Source organism: Solanum lycopersicum, chromosome 8 (genome assembly GCF_036512215.1).
Source record: "Solanum lycopersicum chromosome 8, SLM_r2.1".
NCBI lineage: Eukaryota > Viridiplantae > Streptophyta > Magnoliopsida > Solanales > Solanaceae > Solanum > Solanum lycopersicum.
The window spans coordinates 63496591-63517019 of record NC_090807.1 but is presented as its reverse complement, the minus strand read 5'-3'; the positions used below and the strand labels follow the sequence as shown (position 1 = coordinate 63517019).

Below are 20429 nucleotides of genomic sequence, written 5' to 3'. Positions count from 1 at the left end.
ACTAGATGTTAAACGTTGCCTCTTGCCCACCTAATTGTACTCCCTAGCTAATATGAAATAATGTAGTAGTGTATAGGTAGTTTAATTTATACAATATGGTCAATAATTTAGGCACAACTTTTAGAAGTTTGTGGTGGAATGGTCCAATAACAAAAATAGTTTTTAGCAGTAACAATTGACATGTAGAGTATTAAAGTTTTTATCAATATTAGCTAATTGTCATTGAATTTAATATCGCTATTATAGACTTTAGTGAGATTTATGAAGAGTAAGTGTTAATTGCCTTTAAAAATATATTTAATGAATAATGACAATTAAGCTATTATTGTTAATTAATTACTTATCGCAAAGGATCATTTTTGCTGCAGTATTGTGGTAAGTACTCTTTTATCTTTGATCAGAGATTTTGGATTCGAGCTGTGTTGAGAATGAAATCGTCTTTGTTAGATAGCATTTTACCATCACCACCCCAAACATGAAACTTTTTAACGTAAATTCATATTTAATCAAATCTCCCTAGTTATATGTCACGACCCAAATCGGGTCGCGACTGGCACCCACACTTACCCTCCTATGTGAGCGAACCAACCAATCTAAACCTTAACATTTCAATATAATATCAACAGAAAGTAATGCGGAAGACTAAAACTCATTAATAAAAATCAATTCAATAACTTCTAAAAACTCAACAACTATTATTATCCCCAAAATCTAGAAGTCATCATCACAAGAACATCTATCCTCAAATTACTAATCTAAGAGTATCTAAGAAGCTAAAATACATAAAAAGCTAGTCCATGCCGGAACTTCAAGGCATCAAGACATGAAGAGGAAGATCCAGTCCAAGCTAGAAGCATTAGCTCACCCTGAAATCCGGAGTAATGAAGACTGGCTAGAGTTGCGGTTGAGTTGAAGACGACGGTACGTTTGCTGCACTCCACAAGTAACAAAACAAATACAAGTAGGGGTCAGTACAAACACAAGTACTGAGTAGGTATCATCGGCCAACTCAAAATAGAAAACAGTATATATCAGATAACATCATAAAATCAACTAATATCCTTAGCATGCAGCATTTACAATTACCATAACCCTTGGTTACAACACCAAGCACATCGATGAGGACTCACGCCTCCTCATCATACTCATTTGGGAATTAGGTTCATTAGATTGAGTATATTAACATCTTTCAAGATTCATTATCTTTATGCCTCTCGTGTCGGTACGTGACACTCCGCTCCTCATATACTATCCTGGTGTCGGAACGTGACGGAACGTGACACCCGATCCATATTCTATCCTGGTACCGGAACTTGGCACCCGATCCATATTCTATCCTGGTGTCGGAACGTGACACCCGATCCATATTCTATCCTGGTACCGGAATGTGGCACCCGATCCATATTCTATCCTGGTGTCGGAACGTGACACTCCGATCCTCATATACTATCCTGGTATCGGAACGTGGCACCCGATCCATATTCTATCCTGGTGTCGGAACGTGACACTCCGATCCTCATATACTATCCTGGTACCGGAACGTGGCATCCGATCCCCTAATCTCACTACTTTCGTTCATCAAGCCTTCTTTTATACCAAGGCATCATCATTAACAAAGTAGATTAGAGTTTCTTTTTCAAGATTTAGGATTCAATAGCTTCATCATGCTTATTTTATCACAATTATATAATCACAACATGCAAACACATAATTAAGCATATAGAAGGGTTTACAACACTACCCAATACATATCATTCGCTATTAAGAGTTTACTACGAATAGTATAAAAACCATAACCTACCTCCACCGAAGATTCGTGATCAAGCAAGCAATTTCCCAAGCCTTTTCGTTTTCCCCTTCGTTCCTTTCTCTCGATCGATTCTCTTTCTCTCTCTTTCTGTTCTTTTCTTTTTCTTATTCAAACCCTCTTTCTTTTACCCTAATTAGCATATAATTAAGTATAAAAGATGGTGAATTAATCCATTAATTAATTCAAGGTTATCTCTTTTAACCCTCAAGTAGTTAAATTATTAACATTAACCCACTAAATTTATAATTATAGCAGGAATAGTCCAAAACGCCCCATAAAACATTTAAAGAAATCCGACCCCGCCTGGGATTACGCAGCCTGTGACGGGCCGTCGTGCCTGCGATGGTCCGTCCTGCTGCTCCGTCACAGAGTTCAGAGACTCAATTCTCTGAAGAGTCTGTGACGGTCCGTCACGCCTGTGACGGTCCGTCCTGCCATTCCGTTACGAAGTTCAGAGAGTCGATTTCAGTACCCATTTTTCAGAATTTCTAAGTGTTTTGAAACGAGACACCCTCGACGGTCCGTCGTGCCCATGACGGTCCGTCGTGGGTTCCGTCGTCTCAGCCAGTTTTCTAGAAATAACATTTGTTGCTCAAAACGACTAAACAGGTCGTTACATTATAAGTACCTGAACATCGGATAGGAAATAAAAAAATTAAAGAGAGCAACCCTAGTCTATAAGGTCCTTCATTTTCTTTTTTTTACAAAAATACTCGTGTGCTACTAATTATTATGTTGTAAGTAATAATAAAATTCTATAATATTATTGCTGAAAGCTAAGTTATTTAATATGAATATCTTCAAATTTATTATCTAGCCGGTTAGGTCATGAATTATTGAAGGCTACTTAATTAGCTAGAATGGATGAGATTAAAGAAAAAATTAATTTAATTTTAAGTATATAATTAATTATTAGTGATTTTGGTACTTTTAACAATGAATTACACTCCATTATTTGATTCTAAACAAAGAGATTATGTTGTTGATTTCTGAAAGTATATAATAAGGAGAAATATTATTGGAAGAAAAAAAAAATCGAACATGAAGAATCATATTTGCAAATTAAAGCCATAAAATATGCAAAAATTGTTGGTAAAAATTTGTATAATCGAATGTTTATACTAAATAATATTGATTTACTATAGTTAAATGATTTAATGAGATATATATTTTGGTGTGAATATGTCATATATTTCATTTATGTGATTTGCATTTTTGACCAATTATTCCAATAAAGAATTATCCGTTATAAAAGATTGCAAGTACCAATCTTGTAAATGTTATAATGAGTCCGATCAGTAATATTTGAATATCAAATGACTATATATCAAATTAAAATATTATTGTTGATATGATTTTCGTAACCTTTTTTATTAAATTTCAAGTAGTTATTTTCAACCCAACAGTCTTCAATGTTTCACAAAGATAGGAGTAAGCCTCACGTTATTTAGATTTTATTTATAAGATTATACTGAATATGTTATTATTGGTCTCGATCGATCGAGACCAATGAAAAGAATAAAAGAAAAGTTTTTAACTTTCCCAGGCTGGATGACCACTGTTATATATTAGGTCTGCATGCATGAGAGGGACTGAAGGATTCTCTTATCTTAATTTCCCCTCTCTTTTTTTTTTCCTGTTTGGAATCAGAAGAGATGTCTGAGTTTTGAATTAATAATATTATTTACATTTTTTCTTTCTATTTTTTTTTAAAAAAATAATATTTTTTACTCCATCCTTAATCCATACAATATAATGCTACCACATTGTCTACTTGCAGCTTTAAATTAAACTAGCTAGAATTTTTTTTAATTTATTTTTTACGTTTCTTTATAATTGAAGGGAGCCTTGACGTAATAAAAAAGTTAATTATCTTTGTATGACTTAGAAGTTACGAGTTTAAGCAGTAAAATCCTTTGTATCTATAGACACTGTGGTAGACAGACACTAACATGAAATACAGTGTATCAATTTCGAATTTCTAGGTATTTTGTACATTTGATATTGTGGAGGACAAACGTTGAGATGAAATTTATAATGCGTATCTAATTTCTACAATCGTATATCAACGCGAGATATTTCGTATATTTGAATTGTCATTTTTTTAAGTTGTTCAAAACAAATGAAGTAATGGTACTTGAACTCAGAGAGTAGGTGTTGTTTTTTTGTGTAAGCTGTAAAAATAAATAAATTGGAATCAATGAAAGAGTACACACATGACATGATTTTGCTTCAATAAGTTTCACTTTTTCACTTTTTTTTTTTTTGGTATTATTTTGCTTTGATCCTTTTTTGATATTTGAGATGCTCTTTATAATTTTTATTGTGTGGCTTCTCTTTATAGGACATGACCTTGTTGGCTTGATTGGAACCTTTGTACATTATTATGCCTTTGTCATTATCAAGTATAGGCAAATAAACACACCCTATAGCTATATATATTTTAAAACTTTTTTTGGATTTTTATTATGTGTTGTGGAGTCTAATTCAAGATTGAAATTGGAAGTTGAATAGCACCAAAAGATCTTTAATGTTTGTTTTTTTTGAGTCAAATCTAATATGTATGATCTTTTATTTCCATCATTCATTTATTTTCGCTTAGCACTGCAGAATTAAAATTTGAAATTTATGAGTTCTGATATGTTTTGATGGATTTTCAAGAAAAATACAAAATTTAAATTGAAGCTTCTATATTCGATCAAACACGTAGATTGGAAGTGGAATATCGCTTGCATAATCTTCTTCTCACCATTATTTTAAAGCGCGGAATCAGAATTTGAATCTGTAAGTTCTGAATTCTAAATTAATAATATGCATCTGCATGTTTCAATGTATTTTTTAGATAAATATAAGAATTTAACCAAAGTTTTTGAGTTCGATCGAATAAACTAGCTTCGTGCGCCTAGTAGTAGCACCTCAACCAATTGCATTATTAAGAATGGGCTCCCAAAGTCATCTCTTAGCTAAGTAGTTAGTACTACGTACCCACCACACTACTATTCGAACAATACAAACGCAAAATATCGTGTGTCAATGTTTTCCTTTCCTTTCCATACACGTTGCTTTGCCTTGTTGCCTCCTATGAGTTTTATTGACTTAGCTTCACACTTTGGACGGTTCATTTGAATTCGATATTTTTAATATGAAGCATAAATTTATATATAAAAAATTATTAAATTTGTAAGAAATTGTACATCGGACATGTTATTTTAGAAATATAGTAAGTTAATTTAATGGTGAAAAGTTTGAAATATTAATTTGTAAAAATATAAATTTTGAATCTATCTCTCGAGACGCGTTTGAATAATTTGTGTGTCATTATTATTATTCACGCTTACACCGGTTCTTTTGGAACATATTCCCATTTTCATTCACCATACCTTTGAGTAAACAATCAAATGTTCATATAAAATTATATGTATGACACATTATATGTAACTTCACTAGTAATCATTTTCAATCGTTTGAAAAATAATAGGAAATATAATTATTGAAGAAAATCGCTTTGAGGGGGTGAAAAATCACTTTTTTTTTTAAAGATATTGTATGTATATATATATAATAAAGAAAATATAAGCAATGTCCTTCAAGATATATATACAACAAAGTCCTTTATATTTACGTGCAAATTTATATCTGCTACTTCTAGAGAGTCTTTACATTTATAAAACTTAGAGAGTAAAAATGACTTTTTATAATAGTCAATTAGTCATGTTCGTTCATAAACAAATAACTTTTCGTAATGATCATATTTTCTTTCATTAACATATATGTTTGTGGAATTTAATATCTCTATATATTACGATATATTCAACAAAAATAAAATATTATCTTTAGGATTAAAATTATTATTTTTGTTGATAAATAGACATTGTATTTCCTTGACTTCTTTCTTTTTTATGTTCTTTAAGAAAAATTATGACTCGGCATGTTGACTAGACACCAATATTTATAGGGAAAAAATTGAAGAATTTTCAAACTTCTATTCTCAAAGTCATAGAAATTTATGAGTAAAATCATCAAATTACGGATAAAATTAATGACAAATTTAAAGTTTAATAATTATTAAATTTTTTTTTTTTCAAAATGTCATTTTTTTGGTAATTAACTTTAAAAAAAAAAGTGTACTATAATATAATTAGGACGGTGAGAATAGCTAAGTATATGGTACCTTTGAATATCATAGCACTATTTATTTTAGTTATTAGAATGGTAACCCATGAGTTGCCGTTGTTGAATATTTAATTTAAAGAAAATTAATTTCAAGAACCAAAAGTAAATTAAATAACAATAGGGACCATTTAATTTTAGATATAATAATATGCTTTTGTCCTTAATCTAATTATTGTTATTATCAATCTTCAATGGGGGTGGCCTAACTAAACCATTCCATACAATAATATAACCCCCCCCCCCCCCCCCAAACCCCCAAACCCCAAATGGTCATTTTCTTGCTTAAAAATGATGAAGTTTAAGATAATTAGCAATTTAGTTGGCAGCCAAACAAATGATCTTTGATAATTTAATTAAGTTCAATGGATTTTTCTAGTGAAAAAAAAAAGTTAATATTTCGATGTTTGAATATATAGAATGCACTCATATTTTATTTCTGCTGTCTACGTAGTTTTCTATTTTTATCTTTTCTCTTCATTTCCGTCCATTTATTTTGAGCTAATAAATTAAAATTTGAATAGAAAAACGTTATTTTCAAGTTAGAATAGACAAATAATATTGTATTAAAATTGAAATTGCATATATACAAAATAAGCATATCTAACGTGTTAATAAGGGCATGATGTGACATATGTATCCTCCATATCTAATTTAAAATACACAATAATAACGTACAAGATGTTGCAAGAGAATTCAATAATTAGATGGTTTTCAATTGCCTAATTTAATAATTTCATTTTAGAGGGCACTAAACTTGGTCAAACATCTCAATGTTAATTTAGGAGTTAATTACTTAGATACACTCTAATTTATATTATTACGAATTTCACCAGAATTTGATGCGTCTAGATATAACTATGTATCTCGAGAAATATGAAATCAAAATTATGTGTAATTTGTCCTAAATATACTGTATCCAAGTAGATTAACATGTATTTGGGATACATAACAAATCTTGCTTGTCTTCCTCTAGAGGCGGAGCCAACCTTCCGTAAGGGGGTTCATACGAATCCCCTTCGACGGAAAATTTTACTTATTTAAATATTTTTTTAGGTATACCTAATAGACGTTGAACCTCCTTCGATTAGTTTGTGTTTAGTTCTTCAGATATTAAATCCCCTTATTAAAAATTCTAGCTCTGTCGCTGCCCCCCTCCTATGTTGGTTGTCACACGATTACTAGATGCATGTGAATCATACTAGAGACACCTATCTAGTATGATTCGCATGTATCTAAGATATATTACAAATATCGCTCGCCTCTCTTTCTATTTTAGTGTAGTTGATAGTAAAAGTACATTTATCTTTCTTAATGTATAATATAGATAATAATAGTATATATCGTAGTGGAGTATGTCTATATAAAAAGTATTTTGGGCCAAAGAGGATATGGGTCTCATTTTCATGACTCCAGCTTTAAAGGGGAGTTACAATTGAGGCCCAAATTGTACTAAGCCCAGCTTCATATCGTGGCCCAAACCACAATGCTTTGATGAAATTTATTTATTTATTTCGTTTTTTTAATAGTAATGTCCGATATCTATATTGAAGCTCGATTAATCTTTATTTCGTTCTTCAATCAGGATGCTGATAATTAACTAGACAAAATTGGTTGTTAGTACCCTATCTTCTTGTACTTATGTGAAACTCCATTTTATTGATGTCTATATGATTTGTTTAACAAATAAATCATTAAAAGGAAAATATTTTCACGAAAACAAGTGTGTTTCTAATAATTAATTATTTTCTTATAAATATATATATGTATACATATAAAAAAAAAATTAATACAAATACAGATCTATAAAAAAATTACCGGGCTCTCCAAATCCCCACTTAGGTATGCCCCTGATTAGTTTTGAGTTACAACAAAAATAATGTTACCTGCTTTGCTTGACCTATTCTTCTAAATTGATTAATTGTTAATTAAGTGCTAATTAGGTGGCTTTTTTCGAAATTAGGGATTAGGATTAGCATAAACCAACCAACAATTTTTGTTTTATTTTTTGGAATAATAGAGTATAGAATTCCTTAATTAGTCAATATGGGAACCACAAATTTTAAGTTGGAATATTTTTAAAGAATTGTGGACCGTACCATTTAATTTGTAAAATGGAGTATGTAATATGTCTTTTATCTTAAATATATTTAAATTATGAAAATATTTCACGATAAATATCTTTAATATCGTTATTTAATTTGTAATTAGATTTCTAAAACAATACTCAAACATGTCCATTTCAAATATGGTGTTTTGAAGTTGGAGTTTGACGAATTCAAACTTCACAAATACAAGAAGTTATACTCCTATATAAGTGAAGTTCATACTTTAAGTTCAGATAAAATAATTGAACTTTTAGTCATTTTTAACGAAACTTAATCATTTAACTTAAGTCATATATTATTAAGTTTCAGTCATATAAAACTTTAGTTAATATATCTGAAGTTAAATTTCGTTAAAATTAATTTAAGTTATTATATTTTCACAATTTTCTTGAAATAAATATAAAATATCAAAAAATAAACACAAATCAAATTGATAACCACCCACTTATGTTTCCAATATTTTCATTTTAATTAAGAGGAGTCATTTTCATACTTAAATATGATGAATTTCAACGTAATTGCTCTACATAAAGATTTTTTTTTTTAAAAAAAAATAATGTTTATTTTTAACGTTTAAAAACTAAGAGTCGGCTATTAACACGATTATTAGGTGATAAGAATTTTTATACTCCACACAAATGACTAATCATCCTACTTTTTTTAGAAGTATATATATAAAATTCAAATTAAGTGGCTAATTTTACGTAAGCTATCTTTATTAGGTTAATTAATTAAGTGTTCAATTATCTTCAACATATAGCTAACTAGTGGTATGTATCAATTTATTCGCCCTTAATTAGAGAGCTTGAATTCGAAGCTTTCCAAATATATTTTAAAAAATATTTATACCCTCGATCAAAATGAAATTATTTAATTGTAAAAATTATTAAATGAAATTATTTAATTGTGAAAATGGAAATAATTTGAGTAATTATTTCCACTCTAAAAATAGTACAAGCTCCACATGACACTTCAAAGCAGAATACACATGCCCAAACTTTTCTTTTTCTATAAAAGAGAAGAATAATAAGACAAACTCCATAACTATGTAACTTCCTTCCCCATTATACACGTTATTTAATTTAATTATTTGTCACATCATATTTATTTACTTATATAATAATCCCTTAGTCTTGATCTTAATTTAGCATGCAATTAGTTTCTTTACTTAACTAATAGTCATTATTTTTTTAAAAAAATATAACTTTTTTATCGAAGGAAACAAAAATAATGAAGAGAACTAATTTTTTAAAATGATAAAGAATCAATTTAACCAAGATAAATTGATTAATTGAAAAGTATAACACTTTAATTTTTATTAAAAATTATTTTTTATGCAGACTCAAACTCGAAATCTCTTGTCGATATATCAAATCCTTTATTAAAGGCAATGAAAAGTTGATGTTGAGATCATGTACATAACTATTGAAAATTGAAAGCATTTTGACAACCTTGTTTCAAGGAGGAAAAATTGGCATAGAAAGATGGATTTCCACCAAACAAATTAAAAGGTCATGCAAATAATTATAAGAGGTACACATGAAGAATAAATTAAGCAATTAGGAGTTTTTAGCAAAGAAGCAACCAAACAAATCTTTCTATGATTTTGAGGACATTATTTCAAGACAATATGTAGAAAATAATGTGAAACTTCTTTGTCATAGTTTAATGAGATTTTTTTATGGGATTCCTTACTTTCTCAATAATCTCTCCACTCATTTGGACTAATGTATGGAACTATTCTCTCGATTACAAATTATCTGTCGTGTTTCTCTTTTATATGTTTAAAAAAAATATTAATCAGAGAATAAAATTTTATCTTTTTTTAATCTTTATTTATATCTTAAATATAAGACATTTAATTTTTAAAATCACGACGGATAATTTAAAATGGCGGAAGTAAGTGTGAGTTTGATGAAAACAAAGGAACATGGACCTTTTTATTTTGTTTGATTGTTCCAAGGAGATTGTATTGTTCTCATTTAAATTTTCACTTTTTTTGTGCACATGATATGGAGGAACTTATTGGGATTCTATACCACTATCACATTATTGTTATTTGTATTTTGTGTGTGGTCATTCATGGGTTCTGATTGGGATGCTACTTTAAAATTAAAACAAGAAGGTGAAGTGTGTGGATAATTCTTTATCATTATTTCAAGAATATAACTTGAAATAAAAATTAATAAAAAAATCACATATTTGATTTTGCATTTTCTTGATTCTATCCTTACAATATTGGGAAAAAGAAAGTAAAATAACACTAGGTTTTGATCGACAGGATTACTCAATAGTTGATGTTAAAAGTTAACTCTTTTTTTTAATAATCGTGATATTAGGGTTAACTTGCATATCTTGACTAATTACACTGAATATTTATACTATCCATCGTCAATATAAGTATCAAATAATTTTTTCCACTAAATAAATAAAAAATAATAATTGAATGTTTTGTCCACCAACATAGGTCCATGTCTAGCTAACTTTTGAAGCTTAGAATATGGCAATTGATGATGCTCTATTGACATGTCATTAAAGGCATATTATGAATTTGATAGTGCTATATGGGAAGAATTTTGGTCTTGGTAATGTGAAAGAGGATAATATTGAAGGTCAAATTGAATTTGGTGCATAAATTCAACAAATATTATTATAGCATATATTGATTTGGTGATCATGATTAAGAATAATTCAAGAAAAGTAGATGAAAAGAAAATGAGATCAAAAGTAAAATTAACGAATAACCACTTTTTAGCTTTTGTAATTGAAAAATAGTTATCATTTTGAAATTTCACATTTCATAAGTAAAACATAACGTTTTGAAATTCATTCCACTTTTGAAATTTAAAACTACATAACAATTTAACTATTTTTTAAAAGACGAAGTTAATTAAATGGCCAATATATGCCATTTCTACAATCGTAATGGAAATAGAGAACTCTACGTTGAATCTCTAGAGCAACACTTGAATTGTCTTTTATCAAATGGAATTTCATAGTTTCATAAAAATGGCTATTTTTTTAATGTGAGGCCAAAAAATGGTCAATAAATATTTTGATATATACTGATTTTTGGTGGTAATTGAGGTAGTGGATTTAGGCTTCTTGTTGATGGAAACAAGTGGATATTATGTCATTTTTAACTTTCATTTTTTCACATTAAGTGTTGGATTTCCTCTATGGACTTCTACCAACTACCAATTACTACATGCCCACAATTATGTAAAAGGAAAATGATAACCCCAATTTCCTATGTCATTTCATATTGCATTTGGTCACTTAACCATTAAAAAGTACATAGTGTTAGATATGTGGGTGATTAAGGATCTTTTGGTGAAGTTCATGGTTTTATCACTTTATTTTTCTCTAGTAGACTTTACATTGCTTTTCATATGATACTTTCTTCCGTTGTTCTCTTCTTTTGTTACTTGGGTTGGATGCACTTGAGTCGAGGATTTTTCAGAAATAACCTTTCTATCTCCACGACGTAATAGTAAGGTCCACATACACTTTACCCTCTTTAGAACCCACTTTGTGAGATTGTTCGTGAAGTTCATGGCTAGATATTAGGAACAAATATAAAAGACTTTGATTTGTATGAACTATGAAGAGGTTTCCCTTTAATCTTGATTTGTCTTAAAACACAGAAAAGACACTGTGCCCTCAAAACATTTGTTCAGAACAACTGTGTATCCATATTGGAGCACATAATTGTTAAAAGGCCTGCTAGATTTTGGGAGTAACCCCAAAGGATCAAAATATATATGAATTGGACTTTCATAAGTCCAGTTAGCATGAAATAAAACAGCCACCTAAAATAGGTGGTGAAGACTGATTTCTCACAAATTCCATAAAATGGACTACCATTAAACGGTGCACCAGGCACTACCACTTCTCAACCATTCACTGGTCACTATATCACAACATGAAAGTTAAAATTCAGACCGCGAAATCGCGCACCTAACTAATGACTACATAATTTAGAACCCAACCTAAAGATTGTATAAAGTTACAGTTCTTCTATATCCTCAAGTGAATCAAACTCTTCATTAATACGACGAAGTTCTTCATCATCAATAGTAACTGTGCTAAACCATTTAGGTTGAGAATGACCCCATGGCATTATTGGCGGGTCACTAGTTTTCAAACTCTGCTCATTGGATACCTCTGCATCTTCTGGCTCTGTTTGCTTTTCTTTTTTAGGTTGGTTAAACAGCTGGGACTTCATCTCCCAGCAAACTTTCAGGTCTTCCTCATTTCGAGCTTTGTTCAACTTATCCATCAGATCAGCGAATGCCGCAACATGCTCAGCTTCAGCGGTCTTGGCCTTTTTCTTTTTGCCAAGTGCATCTAGATCATTAAGGTCAGTAGCATTGTCACCTGCCTCCAACTTCCTCCCCTTCCTCAATCCCTGATCTATGACATATTGCATCCTCTTTCTGGTATTCTCTATTCTAACTGGATCTGACCTAAGCTGTAGCTTCACCCGGTTCATCATTGCTTCATTCTCATCTTCTGTCGAACCATCCTCATTATTCTCATCCTCTGCAGAATTCACTCCAAACACCTCTTCTAATAGACCAATATTCTGCATGTACCGATCAAAAGCTTCATTTTCAGCTGCAATGTTGCTCTCCCTGTATTCTTTCAACTGCATAAACCTCCATTCGTTTATGACTTGTGCATCCTGTAGTTTATCATTAAGGTCAATTTTTTTAAAATGTAAACTCATGGAGAAAACACAAGAACTCCACATACCTTTCTGCTCAGTGGCCTCCTCGACCTTAGTGGGGTCTGCAAATTATTGAACTGTGCAAAATTGGTGGAAAGTTGACGAAGTGAAACAGCTCTGTGTGAACTCCTTGAGTAAAGAAAATAGAAGTCAATACAATATTCTACCAAAAGAGCAAGAAGCTCAGTAATCAGCAATCTATTCTGCCTAAACTAACAGAAGATTTGGGTGTGGGAGCATGCAGTAGATATGGAAATGCATGTGACAAACTCTAGTAATTCAACAGATTATTCCAAAGAAGGTAACATAATAATCAAATATCATAAGAATAATTTGAGTGCCAAGAACTTGCAATGCAAAGACAGAAGAGATCACACAAAATGAAGTATCCTCGAAGCGCATTTCTAATGAAGGATTGTTAACTGAGACAGCTGATGGTTGTAACTTACTCTTTACATCATAGATGGTTGGTACAGTAACAGTCAAACTGTTCATCACTAAAGCAGTCATATATAAACGTAAAAATGCATATTTGAGCATAACTTACCCAGCGTGAGATGCTTCAGTAGACTGCTGGTCAACCACAGGAGACCCAGAAGCTGGTATCTTATCTGGAAGAGTTGAACCACCTTTCAGAACTGCACAACGCCAAACAGAGAATACATATTATTGAGCAGAAGAAGGAGTGATAGAATCACATAAGAAATTTTCTCTATCAGGCAGCCCTTTAGTAAAAGCTTCTAAGAAACAAGAAATTGCCTTAACCGAAGGTGTGCTAAAGTCCCTGCTATCAGTCTCTTTGATCTGATGACTTTTAAATATGTGATCCTTTCAACATTTTAAAGAACTAGGCAGTCAATGAAAAGTTGACTAACCGGTTACATGTCAAAAGCCCCAAATGCAGTTCATTACCACATAACATCCTAATGATGTCAAAACAAAAATTACACCAAATGTTAATGCCATGGTTAATAGTGTGAAGCTAAAAGTATTCCTTTTCTTTTGGGCTTGCAACAATAACAGCAATGCAGAAAACATTTACAGATACTCAAACCATGAAGCCATGATTCCCCAACGACTATGGTCGGGTATCAGGTACTCCACACTACCCTTACAGATGCCAGACTCTAGTTGGAGGGCAAAATTTTAATCACGTCTACATGTGGTGGCATGTTTCTCTACTACTCACAACCAACATCCAATGAACAAATAAGTAAGCCGGTAAGCATCTGGGACCTCCTGGTAATCAATTCCAAAGATTCTCAGTGCAGCAATAACTCACAAGTAATCTGAAAAGAAAAGGCTTTAGGTTCCAGGCCTCTAGCCCAAGTTTGATGGTACTCTTTCAAAATTTAAAACCAGGAATAAATAAATGAAGCACTGTGCCCATCTTTAGATGTTAAAACTTTATAATAGCATTATTGAGACAAAAAAGAATATATCAAAGCCACTGAAACTAGAATAAGGTAAATATAAGATAAAAAAATACGATAAATAAAAGATAATACTAAAAAGAGCAAATTCTTCACACTACATAACAAAAAGGCATAGGTGCAACTTATTAACTAGAATTGAGGAATACTAAGAGTAGCTGTGAAATTATTAAGCTGATCATACCATGGATATGACAGGGATTTTGCGCTTTCGCACAGCAGCTTTTGCATGACTGGAATGGACACCTGAAAATTCAATTGTCACCCATATTAGAAAGACAACATATGAAGAGAGGAGAAAGAAGGGGGGGGGGGGTGAGGACGGGCAATGAATAAACCAGCAAGAATGAGAGAAAATAGGATAAAAACTTTAAATAAGCAAATTAAAAGCAATCCCAAAAAGGTTTTGACATGAGAGAATGAGATCAATGAGGTATAGTGATGCTACTTTGATTAATTGATCAACTTAAATCATGATAGTAACTTAACATATGTTGGTAGATCATGCAAGACAGAAACTTTCATGTACAACTGAAGTCTTAAAAAGCAAAGGATATCATGAAAAATATGAAGGTTAGAAATATTTGTGTTAGAAACGACACCTTGTAATGCCTTAAAAAAGGTTTAAAGTCGAACTTATTATCAAGCTAATCAATGTTATGTTAAGAAATAGAGAGATAACAAATGGAGAAGAAGGATCATGGTTCAAATATATATACACAAAGGACATGTTCAAAGTTCTGCGGTGGTTTTAAACTTACCTGTCATACGACAAGATTAGATATACAATAGATAAGTGAAGCAGAAATAAGAATGTTAGAAATAACTATGTGATCATATAAGACTAGAAATGATTAGATCCCACCGAACAGATCAGTAGTACACATGGACTATAAGAAGAGAGAATGTCAGCTGAGATAATGGTTATGTCATCTGTTAACCCTCATATGCACAGGTTCATCGGTGCAGTCACTATGACATTAGAGGTGTTAAAATAGATGAGGCAAACTTAGAATCATATGGACGCTAGTTGTCAAATGATCGACAATCTTTTAAAATCCATAAGCAAAAAAAAAAAAAAAGAATAAGATAGCAGTAAGGATCCAACACCAACTAATTGGGATTAAGGCTTAGTCCTACCAGATTAGACTCGGTTTTGCAAGGAATCTTTTTAGCTTCTTTAACAATACCATTGTTCTGCTCAGAGATTACCATTGCCTGCTAAAAGAAACATATTTTAAACCTAGAGATTTACTCAATGATCAACTTCCAACCCTAACCCCGAGATCCTGAGATTGAATACCACTCACTTAGCACCAAGGGGCCAAGCTCACCACTCTCCAAAATAATCATAATTTTATTTTCTACACTTGCAATAGAGGATAATAATTCACATCAAATTACTTATCGAATAGTATCAAAGAATACACCAATGTAATTACCAAATAACGCTAAGAGAGCAGATGATCAAATATTTGACAAAATGACACGAAAAATAGTAAAAAGGTGATGGAGTACTGCTATCTGAAGCTTAAAAATAGAATCACCTGTCTACATCACCATTAGTATCTTCCTCCATTTCTACCTTACCCAGTTTCTTTAAAATTTCTTTTACACAGAGAGAGAGGCGGAGGAATAGAGGAAAGAGGGGGAAAACAGACACAAGTTATAAGGCGATTTTCATTATAGTTAATGAATTATTCCTCTTTTGATTAGTTAGTCAATTACTATTAACTTCTCTTGTTTCAGACTTTGACCATCGAGCATTAGATTTCTGTCATAATGACAACAATTAAAGGTGTCGACTGACGACAAGTCTCAGTTATGACTTGTAACGGCTTCAAAATTGACGTGAAATTTAACTTTTCTCTGCTTTTCAGGGAGAGAGAAATTTAAATTTAATCATCTGCATTTATTTTCCACGAAAAAGCAAAATCATTTAGTGATAGTGAAAAAATAGCCCGCTTTCTCGATTACGGAGTAATTGCTATATAAAATAGTACCCCTAAGGCTGCAGCTTCATCAAAAGGTCTTAGCCTTATAAATGTAAAATTGAAAGGATGATCAAGCAGGAGTAGCACTTCCTTGGTGTCTTAGTTTACAGTGCAACTATACTAGATTGCTAAAGTGACCACACAAGCTCTTGACGAAAAGAATTGTCATGACCTCTCTTAGAACATCTAACCATTAAAAAGTTAAGGGAAAAAGAATTATCATTCCACTACAACCTCAAAGAAATATCTTTGTTTCACTTTGTACATACTAAGAGAGTTAAAGAGAATACACCAGTTTTCTTGATAAAAAGAAGTGTCACTGAAAAAACGGATGAGGAAACTCAAAATAAAGAAAATATTGTAGTTGAACTTCTTTTTTATATTTTATTCAAGTAAAAAATGGTAGTTTAATTTTGACACCTATTGTAACTTCCACACTGAAGTATGAAAAGGTGAGTCCACAGCATGATCAGAGAAATGAAACAAGCAAAGTTGCAAAATGTAAAGATACTAATTCTCATGCCACTGAAATTAATTTTTTTAAGAATTGAATTAGGTTGAGAAAACATATCATTTTGTTAATTCACCCATTAAAGAAGTTACATGACTATAATCTTTCTTTGGATTTAAGTAATCGATAATGCAAGTAATATTTCACTTCTGGTTTCTGTTAATAAAAATATATATCTATGACGGTGTATTCCCGTAAAACTTTTCCTTTTCTGTATTATTTCTAGAATACTGACATTATCTGAAATTGTTTCCCTACCCAAAAGTACCTTGCTTTCACAAAACTCTCCAAGTATACCATAACAATATCGGAAAAGAAAAAAGTTAACAGAAAACTGTCCTTTTGTTTTATAAGTAAATATGATGACTAAGAGCATGTTTCGATTGGCTTAGTGCTTTTGGCTTATAAGTAAAAATCCATAAGTTAGGATTGCTAACTTATGGCTTTTGACTTATTTTTGTTATTTCGGCTTAGAAACAAGTGTTTATAAGCACTTCTTAATTTTATCCAAACACTTCAAAAGTGCTTGAAAGTTACTTTAGCTTAAAGCACCTAAAATAAGCCAGTCCAAAAAGGCTCTAAGAAAGGTGATATACTGTTGCACACCAAAGAAATAACTAATGCACAATGTTGTAAATATGAGGAAGCAAAATCCAAATTGATCTCTGACACGCTCAAATAGTGATTAACCGACTAACATCCGAAGTGAAATGTCTGTGGCATAATATTCTGTCCGCAAGGATCTGATAAAGCAAATTTAATCAGTCACACCAAATTTGATTTCTAACAAGTATTTTACAGGTGTTGCTCCCCCAATTCGAAACTTCTTTTTCCCAAGCAAAACCATAGATAGGCCCATGTAACTCCATCAAACCTAAAACAATCATTCGCCACGAGAACCCTCTAAATTCTAAATTTGCACACACTACTGAAGCTAACAATAGATGGCCAATGTAACAACAGAGTCATCTAACTCGTATTTCCAGGCCTCTTCTCTGGAAATTGGTAAATCAGAATACTGTCAGCTCATCCAGCTAAGTAATAAGAAACTCCTCTTACTAGCAGTGTTGGGTCACCATCAACATATCTGTGTGTAAAAGCTCTAGTTTTTTTGTATAATCGACGGCGATGAAATGGCATTTTGATAAAGAATCAAATAGCATTTGATAAGCTTTGTAACCTGGAATTGCTTAGATTGCTTTGCTGTTCTCTAAGTAACCAAACCAAATGATTTAGTGTTTGAAGCAACCTAAAAATCAGCTTATATTTCAAATATAAAGCACTAAGTAATTGTTTCCACAAACAATTAACGTACCTTACAAATGCATGCACAAAAATAAATAAATTTAAATTATTCAGAGACCTTCCCAACCCAAACAAGCAACAACTACAACAAGAACATACCTAGTGTAATCCCACAAGTGGGGTCTAGGAAGGGTCTCTACCTTTGTGGGGTAGAGATTCGAGTAAACCCTCGGCACAAAAGAAATGTAACTGATGCTTGAAAGTAAGAAAGAACAAGAGAAAACAAAATAAAATGTACAAAACAATTGCAGCAACAGATACTAATACACATTGGATTAAAGGGAAGTGCTTGATACCTAAATCATACTACTAAAGGTACGATAACACTTGACTACGTATTGACCTTCTACCCTAATCCTCCACTTTCATACCTTCGAATGTAAGATCATGTCCTCACTCAGCTAAAGTCGTGGCATGTCATGTCTAATCACTCCCCCACCCCCCAATTCTTCTTCGGTTTGCTTCTACTGCCACTCTTGACTCCTGCTATAGTAAACGTCTCACACCTTCTCACTGGCACCTTCTGTTCACATGTACGAACCATCTCACCCTTACTTCCCTCATCTTGTCCGCTACACTCCCACCTTGTCCCATATAGCTTCATTCACAATCATATCTCTCCCAATATGCACACACATTTATTTGAATATCCTGATCTCCGCTACCTTCATCTTCTGAACGTGGCATTCTTGACTGGCCAACACTCTGCCACAAACAAGAGCCTACGAATAATTCATTTTATCTCTACAGTGATGCATACCAAATTCATTGTTTCTTCAATCGTGTACAAAGATTCTTCCTTTCTCTTGAGAGACTGACAAGCTGCAATTAAACCAAATACTGAAAGCCACTCAATTTAAGCCTTCTTCTGGACAAAATCCAGTGGTTAAAACATGAAATCTGAAAGCAGTAATCACATCGAGAAGGAATGACCAAATGATTCCCTGGCTCTTAACAAACTGCATTTGTTGTTAATCTGTCTACTATACATAGAGACTGCATTTGCTTATAATCTAAATTATATTCTTTCCATTTTGAAAAATTCTGAACTGTTTGACTGCATTCCACTTAAAATAGTACTCCCCATACAATTTGTTCAACTTTCAAAACCTCAAGTTCATTTGACTTATGAAACTAGTCCTCTCTATCAAACAGATTTTTCAACTATCATTAGGTATCTGGCTACACTAACATTAATACAACGCATAATTCAAGGGAACACTTAAATCTCTGAGTTCATCCACAGTGGATATGTGCAATAATCATGGACATACACTTATGAAGGGAATAAACTGGGAATTACGATTTCTGAAGCACAATTTCAATGGAATAAACTGAAAAAAAAAAAAAAGCTATACAGAAACGACAAAGAACAAAGACATCACCTTGAGCGAGCAACATTGCCGCACTTTATGCACTTGGGTTTATTAAGCCCTCGGAGATTTTTTGATGCGTTTGTCGTCGGAAGGCTGGAAAAAGCAGCAGCAGCGGTTGCGGTGGGAACGGCGGGGGCAGGTGCCGGTGACGGAGCGTTATCGGCGCTGTTACTTAGGGCAGGCGACGACGCAGCCATTGATGAACAATTTAGGCATTCAAAGACTTCACCTTTACTCTCTCATTCATAGAGCTGGTGGAGCAACCGAGGGAGAGTTATCGTAACGGTTAACTGCGGCGGCGCGTGGGTTCAATTGCTCCCTTTTGCTGCTGAAATGTTGTACAGAATTTGTCTTCGATTGGGTAAAAGGCTTATAAGACATAAAATTTTGGTTTTATATTAAGGAATTATAGGACTATTTTGCCCTTATATTTACCGCATGGAGTTATACTTATTGAGGTCCTCATTGGTAATTTTAGAAAACAAATAAATTCAATTGTTTATTTCACGTAATTAGATTTCTTATTTTTCTTGTCAGGATGTAAGATTATTCTCAAAGTATTTAATATCTAAAATCGACCAATATCTGGAATTTTTTCCAATTTAAATTAAATAAAATATTGAAATTCAGAAACTGAGATGATCAGTATAGTTCCAAAAAACATAATCGTGATTATGATCTTATACAAAATAAAATGTGTTCGTATAAAACGAAAGAAAATTATATATATACATATATTTTCTTTTCTTTTTCTTTCCTCTCTCATATCACAAATATATATATATTGTGTTTGTGTTTGAATAAAGCGAGAGAAAGTTGTATATACAAGTATAAATGCATATTTTTTCGTCTTATGCACTTATGATTATACAAATATGATTTTTCCTGCCCAGTTTTCTTTTGTCTTTTTCTCATTTTATAAAACACAAATTATACAATTCATTTTTTTTGTATATGTATATTGAAATATATTATACAATTACTTCTTTT

At 32.0% G+C, this 20429-nt stretch overlaps 1 protein-coding gene across 1 annotated transcript; it reads right to left on the bottom strand.

Annotated features, from left to right (window-relative positions):
- Positions 1-11923: 11923 nt before the first annotated feature.
- LOC101256112 (uncharacterized) lies at positions 11924-19853 on the bottom strand. The gene is made up of 5 exons (XM_004245803.5): positions 19449-19853; positions 14438-14499; positions 13368-13458; positions 12847-12949; positions 11924-12775 (listed from the first exon to the last, which is right to left on the bottom strand). Exons 1-5 carry the CDS (start codon positions 19634-19636, stop codon positions 12098-12100), a joined length of 1122 nt encoding a protein of 373 aa, XP_004245851.1. The 5' UTR covers positions 19637-19853; the 3' UTR covers positions 11924-12097.
- Positions 19854-20429: the final 576 nt, after the last annotated feature.